We start from the raw sequence: 16,267 nt of genomic DNA on the forward strand, positions 1-16,267 counted from the left end.
AGTATATGGTGCACACTAAAGTGAAGCACCTTGCACTAATCCAGGTAACCCTCATTGTGGTGTTAGAGGACTTTCTATGGTTGTCTAAGACCCCCTAAGTTGTAGCTGTGGAGAGCAGCCTTCAGGCTTATCCAGAAGGCGTGTTAAGCAGCTTATTTACCAGATCTAATCCTGTAGTGCAAGTTAAACGAAAAGAACCACACAGTGTGTGTATATATAAAATGTCTATTACACAACACTCAATAAAACATTGGTATATTGTAGGTAGCAGGGTTTCTGTTGCAGTAACCCCCCACTTTTTGCCTAACTACTGATGCACTACTGCCAATCTGGCTCCTACGGCCTGTGTTCTTTCCCAAAACTGTACCTTGTACCCCCAATTGGCACCTCTCTGGCCACGTCAGTCCCTTGTAAAAGGTACCAAGGGCACTGTGGCCAGGGAATACCTCCAAGGGCTGCAACATGTATTCCCCCCCCCCCCCCGTCTGCATGTCTTGATGCAGAACAAAGTCAACATGGCACAGATCCCTGTGGGCAATGCCTACAACCCCCTGCCCTGGCATAGGTCAGCCACCCCTCTAGCTGGGTGCACTATACCAGTGGTGAGGGTACAGGTGCATGAGCCCTGTACCCCTACTGTGTCCAAAACAATTCTTAGACACGAAGTGCAGTAATGTCATTTAGAGTATATGGTGCTGGAGGTTGTCATTACGAACTCCACAGCACCATAATGACTTTACTGGGAAGTTTGGTATCCAACTTCTCCGCACATTAAACCCACACTGATGCCAGTGTGGGATTTTAAGAAAAACGCACTTGGAAATGCCTCATTAAAAATGACCAGCCTCTGGTGGGTTCCCTGACTGGTATACACCAGCCTGCCACCACGAGACATGTTTCTGGACCCCTGGGGTGGGAGCCTTCGTTCCCTGAACCCATAAACAAAGCCTTTACACCTCCCCCAGGCCAGGAAGAGCCATCTGTGGCAGGGGAGCTTCAAAGGCCTTGCTGCCTACGTAATGCGACTCTTCCCCCCCCCCCCCCCCCCCCCCCCCCCCCCCCCGCCCCTCCTGCAATCAGGAGCTGGCCCCCTTTCTGTCTTCCCTCCTTTTCGGAGGGAAAAATTAGCACAACCCAGAAGGTGTGCCCACCCCTCAGGTAGGGGAGGCGATATGAAACCCACTCTTGCACGGCAGGCACTCTCCAATCAGGACTAGGGATTGTGCCCACTCCCCCATGTGGGTTGCGCACGAAAAGGTTGTAGTCACCCTAAGGTCAGTAGCCCATTGGCTACTAACCTCCAGATCCCTAAAACACTCCCTAAATACATTATTTAGGGGTCGTTCCTGAACCAAGAAGGCAGATTCCAGCAACCTACGAAGGAAGGCGCCCAGCAGAGGAGACTGCAGACAAGAACTGACTTAGCCCCAGACCTACTGGCCTATCTGCAGTTTCCAGAGATTCTGCGCCAAAAGTCGCCTTGTCCTGCAGCCAGTGACCTCCAGAACCCGTGGGCCGGCAGGCTGCCTTCAACAAAGACCGGATCTCCTGTGAACAGCAGCTCTGTTCAAAAGAAACTCCAAAGACAGACTGCGGACGAAGAAACCAGACGCCTGGAACCATCACTGCACCCGTCTCCTACAGCCAGAGTTAGAGTGGCCCACTGGTCCCAGCAAGGTCCCCCAGCGCTCCAGAGTCTGAGTCCACTGTGGATTGACCCCTCCTGGACTCCCCGAAGTCACCTGCAGTCTCTGCACAGACCCCCAACTGTGAGTGGAGAGTAAGGTGAAATCTGACCTCAAGACACCCTTGCATCCAGCCACCCTGCGCCGTGGAGAAAAGAACCTGAGGTGCACCTACGTCCCAGAGCCCTCCAACTTACCTGCCCATCAGTTGGTTCCTCCCGGAAGTCTTCCTGGACCGAGCCTGCAGCTAAAAAACAAAACCGAGAATCCCCATTGAAATCAACAGGGCACCCGACTCCAAAGCAGCGGCAATTCGTTCTCCGCTAACCTCCCGGATTCATTCTGCTCCATGCTGGGTAGCGCCGCTCCAGCACAGAGGTTGAGCCTGCATCCTGCACTTGATTGAATACCCCTAGGATCCATCTACTGCCCACTTACCTTACCAGAGTGCATTCAGTTGCCCCTTTACCAGACTGTCACATCCTTCAACCCTGCAGTCTGGATTACTGCAGCATTTTTCTCTCCGCACTATCCGTGATTTAGTAACCATCGTCCTGAAGATGACCTCATATTGAACAGGTCGATACGATGTTGACCACTCCGTGTAAATTGCGGCTTCCATGGGGGTCAATCAGTTCTGCCTAAATCATAATACTTTACTTGTGTTGATCTGTCTTGTATCGTTGACCTCAGAACTACTAGTTTATACTATTTTTCCGCCATTCACGCTATTTTTCACCTTTTGTGTCAGTACACCGTTCACCAACACTAGCACGTTCAGTGCACACCTGGTTGTTATGGTTACTTTAAGGTAAATTGTACTGTAGTGCTGATATGACTACTTCCAAATAACCGCTTATATTCTAAAAAAACCTGCTCTTGGTCTCCCTTTCTTTTCTTTCACTTCCGAAAGTTATTTATACACTTTTTGTATTTGTCTTTGTTAATGATTACCGGTTGAGACATTGTTTTTGTTATTATGCCAAGACTAAGGCACCTTGCCTATTAACGTTTGCGTAAAAACATTTTCTAAGTCTGTCTTTTGTGCAAGGCTAGTGCTGGAGGACGAAGCCTGTAGGTAAGTAAATGTGTTTTCTTTATGGACCATTGAGACACTAGAACATTGATCTTCAATTCCACTCCCTTCAGATGTCGCACCTACTGTTCCTGCTTTATGGTTGTAGTATAGCAAGAGAAAAGCTGAGGCGTGGGTTTGGCATCTTGTGCCAGTAAGGTCCGGTTTCACCTTTTCAGTTAATTTATTTTAGCGAACCATTTTCTTTCATAGTCAGTAAATCTGTCTCAGAAGTCAAGTTAAAAATGAAGTGAAGATGCATTAAGACCAAGTAAATTATTAATTGTTTGTGCCACTTTGAATCGGTCTGGAAAATAAGATTCAATTTGAACCCTCAATTGATAAGTCGTGCACTAGGTCTGCTTGTCCAGTACACTATATAGTTTTTGGAAAATGTTTGTCACGCAGCCTCCAAGGCTTTGGTTGCATGCCGGTTTCTCACTAAGCCTTCAGAATCCGAACCATGTAGCAACTGTTTTTCACAGGTTGGCCTTTCATTGTGTTGCAGATTTAGCATTTGTCATGCAGATGCAAGTGTTGCTTATCTACATTTCATGATTTGTTATCTAGATGAAGATGGTAACAACCAGTGGCCGGAAGCGCTTAAGTTCCTGTTCGATTCAGTCAGCTCTCAGAATGTAGGACTACGAGAGGCTGCATTGCATATCTTTTGGTACGTGACTTGCTTATTGAAGACTCAAAGTAAGAAGTTGATATGCAAGCATTATTTGTGCAAGTTTTCTACACAAGTGGAAGTATATTTGATTTTATTAAATTTCCTTGAAGCAATCTTGAATTCTTACAAAGGGGCCTCCCATTGAATGTGTCTGTAATGATTATTGTTGTAATGGTCATTGATGCAGGGCAGAGTAAAGGGAGCCAGTTTCTCCGGTATTGGGGTGTCTTTCATAGATTCACATGCTTGAATATTCCCCGTCGTCGGAGTGGGAGTCCCACGGTAAATATTATAGCAATATATACAGTCATTATATATGTGTAATCATATATGTGTAATCATATATGTGTAATCATATATGTGTAATCATATATGTGTAATCATATATGTGTAATCATATATGTGTAATCATATATGTGTAATCATATATGTGTAATCATATATGTGTAATCATATATGTGTAATCATATATGTGTAATCATATATGTGTAATCATATATGTGTAATCATATATGTGTAATCGTATAGATATAAGTAGGTGATCAACATCAAGAATGTCCCTATATGAAATCTCCATAGAGATACATGAAGAGAGAAAAAAGACATTCGCAGTCTCTCTGTCATTATGTTGGTCCAAACTACAGCCAATCAGGCGTCAGCTCCCCTCTATGAACCTTCTCCTCAGAGCTCCTCACCTCAGATTTTCTACCGCACGTCGTGTGAAAGGGAGTCTCCTTGAGCTCTGCTCAGTTTTTTCTCTTCAGCATGTCTTCAAGTAAGAAGTCTCGGTTTAGACCTTGTTCCTCTTGTGGAAAGCTACGTTTATATTCAGAAGATCCACACAGTAAGTGTATTTACTGTCTTTACCCGGATCATGAAGTGGGTAAATGTAAATTCTGTAGAACTTTTTCTACAAAAACTCTTAAAGACAGGGAAGGCCGTCTCGTGTTATGGCTCCAGAGACTGAAAAATAAGGATGAAGTGGTTTCTGATGTAGAAAGCTTTACTTCTGGCCGTTCCCACACAGCCTCAAAACGCAGTAGTGTACAAGATCTTCCTTCTCCTTTCCTTAAGAAGAAGAAAATGTCTGTCTATGACATCTGTCTCTGTCTATGACATCTGCCATGTCCTCTTCCATGGCTACTGCGATATCGCCCAGGAGACATAGTTCTCAGGCTGCTGAGGCATCGACTTGCCAATTTTCTGGGAAAAAATTGGCTTCATCGTCGACGAGACTTCCGACAACGAAATCCGCCGTTTCCTGCTCGTCGACAGTGACTCTGACGACGACGTCAGCATCAGTCGTCGACGGCAGTCCCGTCGACGTTAACGTAGTTGACGATTATCAGTACTATAAAGACTGTGTCGTCAGTGTTGCCTATTGCATCGTCGTCGACGAAGAAGGAAAAGATCTCGTTGACGCTACCATCATCATCGTCGTCAGACTGCAAAATCTGTCTTGTCGATTGATGCGTCGACGAGTGCTCCGTCGACGAAGAAAAAGAAGTTCTCTTCCAGGGGATCCTCATCAAAGTCATAAGCATTAGAATATTCCCGCCCATGTGCGGGATCCCGGAAACAGTATATTATATGTGCCCCACTTATATATATCCATACATATATACCTATATGTATACACAAGCAATTGCAGCCCATAAACCCTAGAGCTGAATCATGCTGTAAGGAATTTCCACTATACATAAGAAAATAGCATTATAAACACGAGAAACAACATTATAACTTGTTTAGAAACTGTTTTAATGCTTAGAAAACAGCAGAAATTCTTAGAAAACACTGAAAGCATAGGAAGCTCCCAGGCTGCATTGCAAATACCCAGTCTAAAAAGACTGAAAAGCTAACTAATAGCTGCATAGCAAAAAACTGACACCGTGCCTTTAAGGCACACCTGACCCCCACCTTCCCATCATGCCTCAGGGGTGGCAGTTAGGTCAGTTGTTCTTTCCGGCTCCTTCTGAAAGGATCCTGGCAACAAAGCTCCACTTTTTTCTGAGTTTGTCAGAAAATATTGTCTGTTTTTCAACTGTTTTTTCCCTTACTTCGACGTTTTACATCTAAGAAAGTAAGAGGCTGTCTTTTTTAGGCAGTTTTGGGCATTTTTTCCAACTTAAAATGCCATCTCTTTTCGATCCTTGCCCTGCTTGTGGGAAGAAGAAGGCCAGGACTGACTCTCATAGGGTCTGTATCCTGTGTCTACCGGAGGATCATGATTCCAAGACATGTACTCACTGCCAGAGCCTGTCCAAGAGAACTTTGATGGACAGAGAGCGAATTCGCATTTATGGCCTGGCACAACCATCCAGAGGGTGATCTCCGGTGAGGAAGGGCTCCAAGAGGCCTAGAGATACATCTAGAAGCAAGTCCTCGAGTCCTTCCGCCTCAGCGTCTGGATCGGCGCTGAGGAAAGATGTTCCGGTAGGTCGTGTTTCCAAGAAGAGACTTTCGACAGCGGGCTCGCCGACGAGAGCAGGTACGTTGTCGACGTCGAAGTCCAGACCGCCATCGTCAACTCGGCGACGATCGGCGTCGAGGAGCAGGGAACCTCCGCCGTCGTCAACCAAGCGACGATCGGCGTCGAGGAGCAGAGAACCTCCGCCGTCGCCAACCCAGCGGCGATCGGCGTCGAGGAGCAGGGAACCTCCGCCGTCATCTCGACGACAATCGGCGTCGATGAGCATGGACCCTCCGCCGTCATCAACCAGGCGACGACCGGCGTCTGAGTGTCACCCCTCTGTCGTCGAGGGCACGATCCCCTCCGTCGTCGCGGCTCCATCAGCGTTTGACGTCGAGAGCAGAATCCTCGCCGTCGTCATCCAGACGGCGTTCGGCGTCGAGGTTGCCATCCGCGTCGACGTCGAGAGTGGCGGCATCTCCGCCGGCGTCCCCACGGCGTTCGGCGTCTAGGGAGAGAGGGCCTCCGTCGTCGGCTTCACATCGCCATTCGACGTCGAGGCGGCGTTCTTCGCCCACTGAACATGGCCGCTGGTCCACATCGAGGCGTCGTTCGATGTCGAGAGAAGAGTCCCGGCGAGAAAGAAGGCGACGCCACGGATCGACGTCAAGACCACGCTCGACGTCGAGACAGGCCTCGGACAGGTCGGTGGTCCTGGTGACAGTCTGCTTCGCCCCATTCCTCCTCTCACTCAGGGGCATCTCCACAACCGACAATTCCACGAGAGCCTGCCAGCCAACCCCGTAGGTCTTCCCCCTCAGACTCGAGGGACCATTTCTCTGTCGCCCAGATGGCTGCTGCCAGCACATAATTGGCAGGACTCAGGGGCTACAAGGAGGCTGCGGGAATATGTCAGTCAAGTGCATGACTCTCCGCTGCAACGGCTGGTGGAGGCTGTGGACAGAGCTAGTCCTCCCAGACCAGCACGTCCGAAGTCGCCTGACAGCCGGCGACGCAGATCGCGCTCCCCCAGGCGGGAGGGGCATTCATCCGGATCACGGGCCACGGGCTCGTGATCATCGCCGGAAGCGGAGGTCACCATCATCGTCCTCTTCCTCGTCCACCAGGTCCTCCATCAGGGACTATTCACCCACGCTATCGGGCAGCCCAGTGTCCAGGGTCTCGCCCATAGACGACATCAACACCTACCAGGAGGTGCTGCAGAGGGGAGCGCAGAAGTTTGGGATTGAGATGTCAGTCCCCCAAGTCACCACGTCGGTGATTTTTGAAACACTTCACCAGAAGTCTGCCTCTCGTCCACTACTGCCTTTGGTCCCAGGAATCATGGAACCCGTCATGGACACCTTCCTCACCCCGGCGACTGTCAAAGCGGTTCCGGCTCGTATCCTCAAAAAATACAAGCCAGCTACCTCTGATCCTGTCTTTGTGAAGATGGACCCGCCTGCGGACTCCGTAATAGTGGCGGCTGCAAGAAAGGGTCAGACGGCGTCGACCTCCTCTTACGTTCCTCCAGATAAGGAGAGCAGAACCCAGGACTCCTGGGGACGCAGGGCCTGCTCTTCCGCGGCGGCTTCCCTCAAAATCTCCAGCGCGGCGGCGCTGTTGGGCAGATACGATAGGGCTCTCTGGGACTCGATGGAGCGATTCAAGTCCAAGCTCCCCAAGGAGGACCAAAAGGACTTCGAAGAGATTGTCACTGAAGGGGCTCTGGTGGCTAATCAGTCGATTAGCGCGGCGGATGGTGCGCTACTCTCAGCCCATTCTTACACACACGGCGTGTGCGCCAGGAGGTCGTCCTGGTTGCGGCTGACGGGGCTCAAGCCAGATGCGCAGCAACGGATTTTAAACCTCCCGTTCTCTGGCACCTCCCTCTTCGACACTCACACGGATGAGGAGATGGGGCGCATGAAAACTGAACTGGACACCCTCAAAGCTGTGGGCTTGGAGAAGAAAAAGGAATTCAAGCGCAGTTTTCGACCCACCCAACGCAAGGGGCCTCAACAGAGGGTTCAAACCCCTCAGTGGTCTCAGAGTAAACCCCAAGGAAAATCGCAGTTTCGAGGTGGAAAATCCGGCAGGGGCAGAGGTGGACACCAGCAGCAGTCCTCCACTGCCACAAGAGTAGGAAAGTCATGAGCTGTGGCTTCCTCTACGACCGTTGCCCACTCCAGTGGGAGGAAGTGCGTCACAACATCTAGCTGAGTGGGACAGCATCACAAAAGATCGCTGGGTGCTGAATATCCTGCGAAATGGATATGCGCTACGTTTTCGAGCGCATCCGAAAGACATCCCGCCAAAAAGGTCCCGTCCTCGCCACTTAAAACTGCTACAACAGGAGGTGAGGGCCCTTCTGCAAAAACAGGCCATAGAAAAAGTTCCTCCTTCACAGGTCGGAAAAGGAGTGTACTACCTTGTGCCCAAAAAAGATCAAGAGCACACGTTTCGGCCGATTCTGGACCTTCGTCTCCTAAACCAAGTCATCGTCAAGGAGAAGTTCCGTATGTTGGCGCTTCATCAAATATGTCCACATCTGCAAGTAGGGGATTGGATGTGTTCGGTGGACCTCCAAGATGCGTACTTCCACATTGCAATCGCGAAACATCACCGCAGGTACCTGCGGTTTGTGGTCGGAAGCAAGCATTATCAGTACAAAGTCCTTCCATTCGGCTCCGCGAGTCTTCACCAAATGTATGGCAGTGGTGGCGGCCTGCCTACACAAGCAGGGTCTGTTCGTCTACCCTTACTTAGACGACTGGTTGCTGAAGGCTCCATCCCAGCAGCAGGTGAAGAAAGACTTCCAGATCTGTCTGAGACAGTTGCACGCTCTCGGCCTTCATGTCAACATGGCAAAGTCCGTGCAGCAGCCCACTCAGTCCATCCACTACCTTGGCTCCGTTCTGGACACAAGCGTGGGAAAAGCGTATCCTTCGGGGGAGAGACTGTCTTCAATGAAGCGGAAATGCAGGCTTATGCAGCAGATGCATGGCGTCCTGCATTTTTCTCATTCCCAACGCCAGACTGCGAATGAGACCTCTGCAGCAAGCTCTAGAGGACCAATGGGATCAGTCCACAGGCCGTTGGGGAGATCGAATCTCTCTCTCTCTCTCTCCCAGGTGGCGAAATCTTCCCTTGCATGGTGGACTCGTCAGGACAATCTGATGGTGGGAGTCCCGTTTCACCAGCCACTTCCGGTGCAATCGGTGGTGACAGATGCATTGCTGCAAGGTTGGGGGGCCCACATGGGGTGCCTCCAAATACTGGGTCAGTGGTCTACAAAAGAGCAGGGCTACCACATAAATATGCTAGAACTTCGGGCAGTCCACCTTGCTCTAAAGGCGTTCCTCCCAGCAATCCAGGCCGATTCAGTCCTGGTGCAGACCGACAACACCACGACCATGTTTTACCTGATCAAACAGGGCGGGACTCAGTCACGCCCCCTCTCCCTGGAGGCACAGGCGATCTGGCACTGGCTGCTCGCCCGGAACCTCTCGGTAGTGGCAGTGCACCTTCCGGGGGAGTTGAATATCAAGGCAGACGCACTCAGCAGGCACTTCGATCAGCCAGACTGGGTGCTGCACGACGAAGTGGTGGCAGACCTGTTCCATTGTTGGGGTCGTCCAGAAATCGATCTGTTTGCAGACGACAAATTCAAAATGCCACGCCTTCGCGTCCAGATTCCACCGTCCAGGGACCAGGGGGAATGCTCTTTTGATGGACTGGTCAGGGACATTTGCCTATGCCTTTCCGCCCCTGCCTCTGATTCCGAAGGTGGTATCCAAGCTGCTCAGATCCGACATGAAGATGATCCTCATAGCTCCGGACTGGCCGCGCCAGTGGTGGTACCCGGACCTTCTCCATCTCAGTGCGGCCTCACAGGCGACTGCCTTGCAGGCCGGACCTGCTGTCCAAGATGGGCGGGAGGATTCTGCATCCCAACCTTCCCTCACTGAACTTAACAGCATGGCTCCTGAGGTCCTGCAATACAGACATTTAGGTCTACCACCTGACTGCATGCATATTCTAAAAGAAGCGAAGCGACCCTCCACGAGAGCGTCTTATGCATTTAAGTGGAAGAGGTTCTTCATTTGGTGTAGGGAGAATCACCTTGATCCTACAAAGGGGCAGGAGGACGTCATCCTTCCTTACCTTCGGCACTTAGCTAGATCAGGCTTGAAGTATGCATCCATCAGGGTCCATTTGTCTGCCATTACAGCTTCCAGGAGGTCTCCCAGTCAACCTTCCTTTTTCCAGATGCAGGTGGTCAAGGACTTCTTACAGGGGTTGAAGAAAGTTTACCCCCCTGTTCGAAACCCTTCTCCTCCGTGGGAGTTGAACTTAGTGTTGTCCAAGTTGATGGGCCCACCTTTTGAGCCGATCCACAGAGCTTCCTTACAGCATCTGTCTTGGAAGGCCGCTTTTCTGGTAGCCATTACATCGGCACGCAGAGTAAGCGACATCCAGGCGCTCTGTACTAAAGAGCCGTACACAGTTTTTCACCAGCACAAAGTGGTCTTAAGGGCACATCCATCTTTTCTCCCTAAGGTAGTGTCTGATTTTCATATTAATCAGTCCATTTCTCTGCCATCCTTCTTCCCGAATCCAGCGACCCCGGCTGAGCGGTCGCTCCACTCCATAGACCTCAAGAGGGTACTTAAATTCTACCTGGAAAATACCAAAGGCATTAGGAAGACGGATCAACTGTTTGTCAACTATGGCGCCATGAGAACAGGCTTCCCAGCAGCTAAGCGATCCATTTCCAGATGGATTGTTTCCTGCATTACCCTAGCCTACCAGCTGGCGGAAAGGCCCTTACCTTTGGCCCCTAAGGCTCATTCTACTAGGGGGGAAAGCGGCCACAGTAGCTTTCTTGCATGACGTTCCAATGGCAGAGATCTGCAAGGCAGCCACTTGGAAATCGTTCACACCTTTACCAGGCACTACTGCCTCGAATCCGATTCCAGGGCGGATGCCCAAGTAGGCCAAGCCTCCTTGAGGAACCTTTTTGGGTAGCTGGGTCTATCTAAGCATACTGTTCCTTCTCTGTTTTCTTTCCTTTGCCCGCAGGGGGATTAGGTGAGGCTCGCTATTCTATTCTAATGCTTATGACTATTGATGAGGATCCCCTGGAAGAGAAGGATTAGTTACTTACCTGTAATCCTAGTTCTCTTCCAGGGGTATCCTCATCAAAGTCATAAGCAACCCTCCCGCCTCCCCGGGCAAAGGTGTGATCGTTTTCAGAGGTTATTTCTTTGTGCCATGACTTTTCAGTCTCCGCAAAGAACAACTGACCTAACTGCCACCCCTGAGGCATGATGGGAAGGTGGGGGTCAGGTGTGCCTTAAAGGCACGGTGTCAGTTTTTTGCTATGCAGCTATTAGTTAGCTTTTCAGTCTTTTTAGACTGGGTATTTGCAATGTAGCCTGGGAGCTTCCTATGCTTTCAGTGTTTTCTAAGAATTTCTGCTGTTTTCTGAGCATTAAAACAGTTTCTAAACAAGTTATAATGTTTCTCGTGTTTATAATGCTATTTTGTTATGTATAGTGGAAATTCCTTACAGCATGGTTCAGCTCTAGGGTTTATGGGCTGCAATTGCTTGTGTATACATATAGGTATATATGTATGGATATATATATATATGGGGCACATATAATATACTGTTTCCGGGATCCCGCACATGGGTGGGAATTTTCTAATGCTTATGACTTTGAGGATACCCCTGGAAGAGAACTAGGATTACAGGTAAGTGACTAATCCACCTTGTTGTCGTTCCCGTCGACGATGGTTCCGTCGACGATGGTTCCGTCGACGAAGATGCCGACAGAGACCTCTGTGCTTTCAACCCCGTTGACGGCAATCTCATCTGTGAAAATAGAGATTAAGAGGACAACTTCTGCGCAGAGGTCAATGAATACAAATATTTCTTCTGTGCCTTCAGCGACTACTTCGTCCTTTGCCGCTGTGCCTTTGTTGCCGTTGCCTCCAAGTGGTCAACAGAATGTTAGGTGAGGTCATACCTTTAGATGATTCCCAACTTCCTTCACCTTTGTTCGCAACTGATTCAGATCAAGAGTCAGGAGAAGGTTTACCTGAATCGTTCGGGACGGCACACATTCCATCAGATTTAATAATAAAATGCCAGGATGAAAGTAGTGAGGACGAGGAACGCTTTTATCAGGAAGAAATTCCTACGGAAGGACAAACTGTGACATTACCATTGTCGCTTATTACAAATCTCCAACTCATGTTGGATGATTATAATCGGCGTTTTCCTTTATCACCACAAGAGTCTGTAGTTCCAGTGGTGCCAACACCTGTGTCGGAGCCAGTGCCGGTTAGAACACCTTCAGTTCCGCTGAGACAATCATCGGCTCGGACATTAATTCATCATGACAGTGATGAGGAGGTTCCTCAAGACAAGGAAGATGGTGAGATCCTGGATGATGGTGGCAATGGTGATGATGATGATATGGCGGAGTGGGATGACTACCATGCCCAAACACCATCTCCCTCTCCTGTAGTACCTGGAGACTCACCACCTGTCGACATTGCAAGTTTTCACCAGTTGATGGATAGAGCGGCCCAACGGTTCAAATTAACAACGGAACATAAAGAAGAGTATTGTTTTCTTTATGATTTTAAAAATCAGCCTTTCAAACAGACGCATACAATCCCTATTATCGAGTTCATTTGGGATGAGGGCAAAAAGATAATGAAGACACCAAATAGCCTTCCGGCACAGGTACCTAGGTTGGAGAAAAAGTATAAATCGCCAGTAGGAGCTCCAGCATGCCTCACTGGTCAGTCAAAACCAGATTCTGTATTTAACAGGCAGCGCAACGTCGGGCTAGAAACCCTGCATCTACAATCACTGCACCACCTGATTGTGATGGACGTCGCTTGGATGCCATAGGGCGAACATTTTCATCAATGGCTTCCACCACTGTAAGAGCGGCTAATGCCTTAGCCATTTTAGGTCGTTACGACTGTCAAATATGGGTGGATATAGCGGCTTTGGTTGAAATGTTACCTGAGGCATCTAGGATTGAACTGTGACGCTTCTTCAAGAGGGAGAGAGTACATCTGCAGAAATAATCGACTGTGCAGTGGACATCGCTTGTACAGGTTTCCGTCAACTCGCTGGAGCGGCGGTATTGCGCAGGCAAGGTTGGTTGCGCTCTACATCTTTTCGCAAGGAAGTGCAGGCAAAAATATTGGATATGGCATACGACTGAGAATCTTTATTAGGAGATCATGTGGATGAAGCTCTCCAATCGATCAAAAAAGAGAGACTGCTTGCTCTCTAGGTACATTGCAATTTAAAAAGCAGCCATTTCGGGGTGGACGCGGCACCTCTAATTTTCGGAGAGGAAGCAATCAATACCGACCATACAACCAGGGTTCCAATCGGTATACCTACAATCAGCTACAGTCCTCTCGGCAGCAGTCTTCCAAAAATTACAGAACAAAATCCTCGTACAGAGGTTCCAATCCCAAAAGACAATGACTTCTGTCAGTTCCAGAAAATTGGAGGTCGAATCTCACTGTGCCGTTCTCAATGGTCCTCCATAACAAAGGACCGTTGGGTTCTGGACATTGTAGAAAAAGGTCACACGTTGGAGTTCATCGAATTTCCCCCACCCACGCCACCTACCGGACCACCGCCGGCGCATATCGAAGAACTTTTTCATCAAGTTCAACTGTTAATACGCAAGGGAGCCATAGAGGTGGTACCAAGATCTCAAAGAGGGAAAGTATTTTATTCCCGATTCTTCCTTATCACCAAGAAGAATGGGGAATGGAGGCCAATACTAGATCTGAGGGCCCTCAACAAGTATCTAAAGAAACAATCTTTTCGTATGTTGACGCTTGTCGAGATCTTGCGTTTACTCTCACAAGGAGATTTCATGGTGACTATCGACCTCCAAGATGCATATTTTCATATCCCCATACTTCATCGACATTGGAAATTTCTACGCTTTCGAGTAGGTCGAAAGGATTTCCAGTTCAAGGTGTTACCATTCGGTCTACGATCTGCCCCTTGAGTGTTCACAAAAGTGCTCGCTCCTGTGGTAGCTTTCCTACGTCTCCAGGGTGTTCAAATCTTTCCATATCTGGACGACTGTCTCCTAAAATCACAATCGGAAAATCAACTTCTACGGGACACACGTCTTTGTCAAGAGGTGTTTCGCTCCTTAGGACTATCCATAAATGCCATAAAGTCCCCTCTACAACCCTCTCATCGCAGGGAATTTCTAGGAGGAACACTGGATACAGTGTCAACGAAGGCGTTTCTCTCCCAAGACAGTCTTCAAAGGATTCTTCTACTGGTGTTCCTTATAAGATCAAAAAGGTCCGTTTCAGTAAGACTATTAAAGTCATTTTTGGGGATGGCGTCATCATGCATTAACTTCATCCCTCATTTCAGATTAAAGCCACAACCAATCAGGAGGAACTAGACGTCCAATGGCGTAAAGTTACTGGGTCGTTCAACGACGTTGTAAACGTCACAGACCGTATGGACTCGGCACTCAAATGGTGGACACAACCATTAAATTTAACAAAAGGAATTTCATTTCTGTCGGTAGTGCCAGACATGACAATAACAGACGCCTCTCTAGAAGGATGGGGTGCTCATTTGGAGGATTTCTCAGTAAAGGGGAAGTGGACGATGTGTCAAAAAACCTGGCACATCAACAGGTTGGAACTCATGGCTATATTTCTAGCTCTCAAGTCGTTCCTTCCTTTAATCCAAGGAGAAACAGTCCTAATACAGACGGACAATACAACCTGCATGCACTACATCAACAATCAGGGCGGAACAAAATCTCCGAAACTGTCGCGACTAGCTCAGTCGATCTGGGATTGGTCTCTCGACCATCGCATCACAATTGCAGCAGTTCATCTACCAGGGGTATCTAATATCTTAGCGGATTCTCTGAGCAGGTCCTCCTCGTCGACCCACGAATGGGAGTTACATCAGCCGACTCTAGAGATGATATTTCGACGATGGGGTCGTCCACAGCTGGATCTCTTCGCCACACCGGAGAACCGGAAATGCCGAGATTATGCTAGCTGGCATCCCCATCAAGGGTCACGGGGCAATGCCCTTTTGATGAACTTCTACAATCTGTTTGCCTACGCTTTTCCCCCAATCCCTCTCGTACCTCGAGTTCTGTGGCAGATGCGGAGGCAGCCCTGCCATCTACTGCTCATAGCCCCACGATGGTCTCGACAGGCATGGTTTTCGGAATTACTCCTACTTTCCCAATGTGAACCAAGCCTTCTACATCCTCGTGCAGATCTACTTACAATGAGCAAGGGGAAAATTTGTCATCCGAATCCCTCATCACTGAGCTTATCCGATTGGAACCTGAGCACTGTGAATTTGCCCATCTAGACATTCCACAGGACTGTAGAAACATCTTGGCTCAGGCGAGGGCCCCTTCTACGGTGAAAACGTACAAGTTGAAGTGGAGGAGATTCTGCCATTGGTGTGCATCTACTGGGGTTCATCCAATTCACTCTACACCAGAACAATTGCTGCCGTTCTTCTTACAATTGGCCAAGTCCGGACTGTCTCATGCAACCTTGAGAGTTTTTCTGGCGGAAATTTCTCGTTTGTCAGGATGGTTCAACTTCCCTTTGTTCTTCAAGGATAATGCATCAATTCTTCAAAGGGTTGTTTCGTAAATTTCCACCTGTTAGACGCCCTCCTCCATTGTGGCACCTTAACATCGTGTTGGCACAATTAATGAAACCACAGTTCGAACCAATACATAAAATCGATTTGAAGTATCTGACATGGAAGGTGGCTCTTCTTCTAGCACTAACGTCTTCACGTCGGGTCAGTGACATCCACGCTTTTACAATAAATCCTCCTTTCCTACAGTTCAAACCAGAGTCTGTAGTATTACGCACTAATCCAACATTCTTGCCGAAGGTGCCTTCAGATTTTCATATTAACGAACCAGTCATTTTAAAAACTTTCTTTGCTAATCTCTAACGCCTGCGGAGCAAAAGTTACATTCCCTGAATGTGAAACGGTGTTTAAAGTTCTACATCAGCAGAACAGCTTCTTTTCGATAATCTGATCAACACTTCAAAGCTTATGGACGGTTTCACAAGGGACGACCAGTTACAAAACCAACCCTTGCACGTTGGGTTTCAGCAGCCATCGCCTTCTGCCATCAAAAGGCGAACAAGCCTTTGCAGTCGCCAGTGAGGGCTCACTCCACTAGAGCAATGTCATCCTCAACCGCATTATTTGCTGGAGTGCCTTTACATCAAGTCTGCAGAGCAGCTACATGGTCGAGCAGGCATACTTTTACAAGACACTACTGCTTGGCGACTTTAAACGAGGAGGATGCTGCAGTTGGGCAGGCAGTGCTTCGCAATCTTTT

The 16,267-nt window shown here is 48.7% G+C and overlaps 1 protein-coding gene across 1 annotated transcript in view; it reads left to right on the forward strand.

Annotated features, from left to right (window-relative positions):
* IPO5 (importin 5) overlaps positions 1–16,267 on the forward strand; it is a 614,356-nt gene that overhangs the window by 38,719 nt on the left and 559,370 nt on the right. Inside the window, exon 4 of the mRNA XM_085622105.1 lies at positions 3,331–3,433. Coding sequence (XP_085478231.1) covers positions 3,331–3,433 — 103 coding nt within the window. The remainder of the gene's footprint in view (positions 1–3,330; positions 3,434–16,267) is intronic.

Source organism: Triturus cristatus, chromosome 8 (assembly GCF_964204655.1).
Source record: "Triturus cristatus chromosome 8, aTriCri1.1, whole genome shotgun sequence".
Lineage (NCBI taxonomy): Eukaryota > Metazoa > Chordata > Amphibia > Caudata > Salamandridae > Triturus > Triturus cristatus.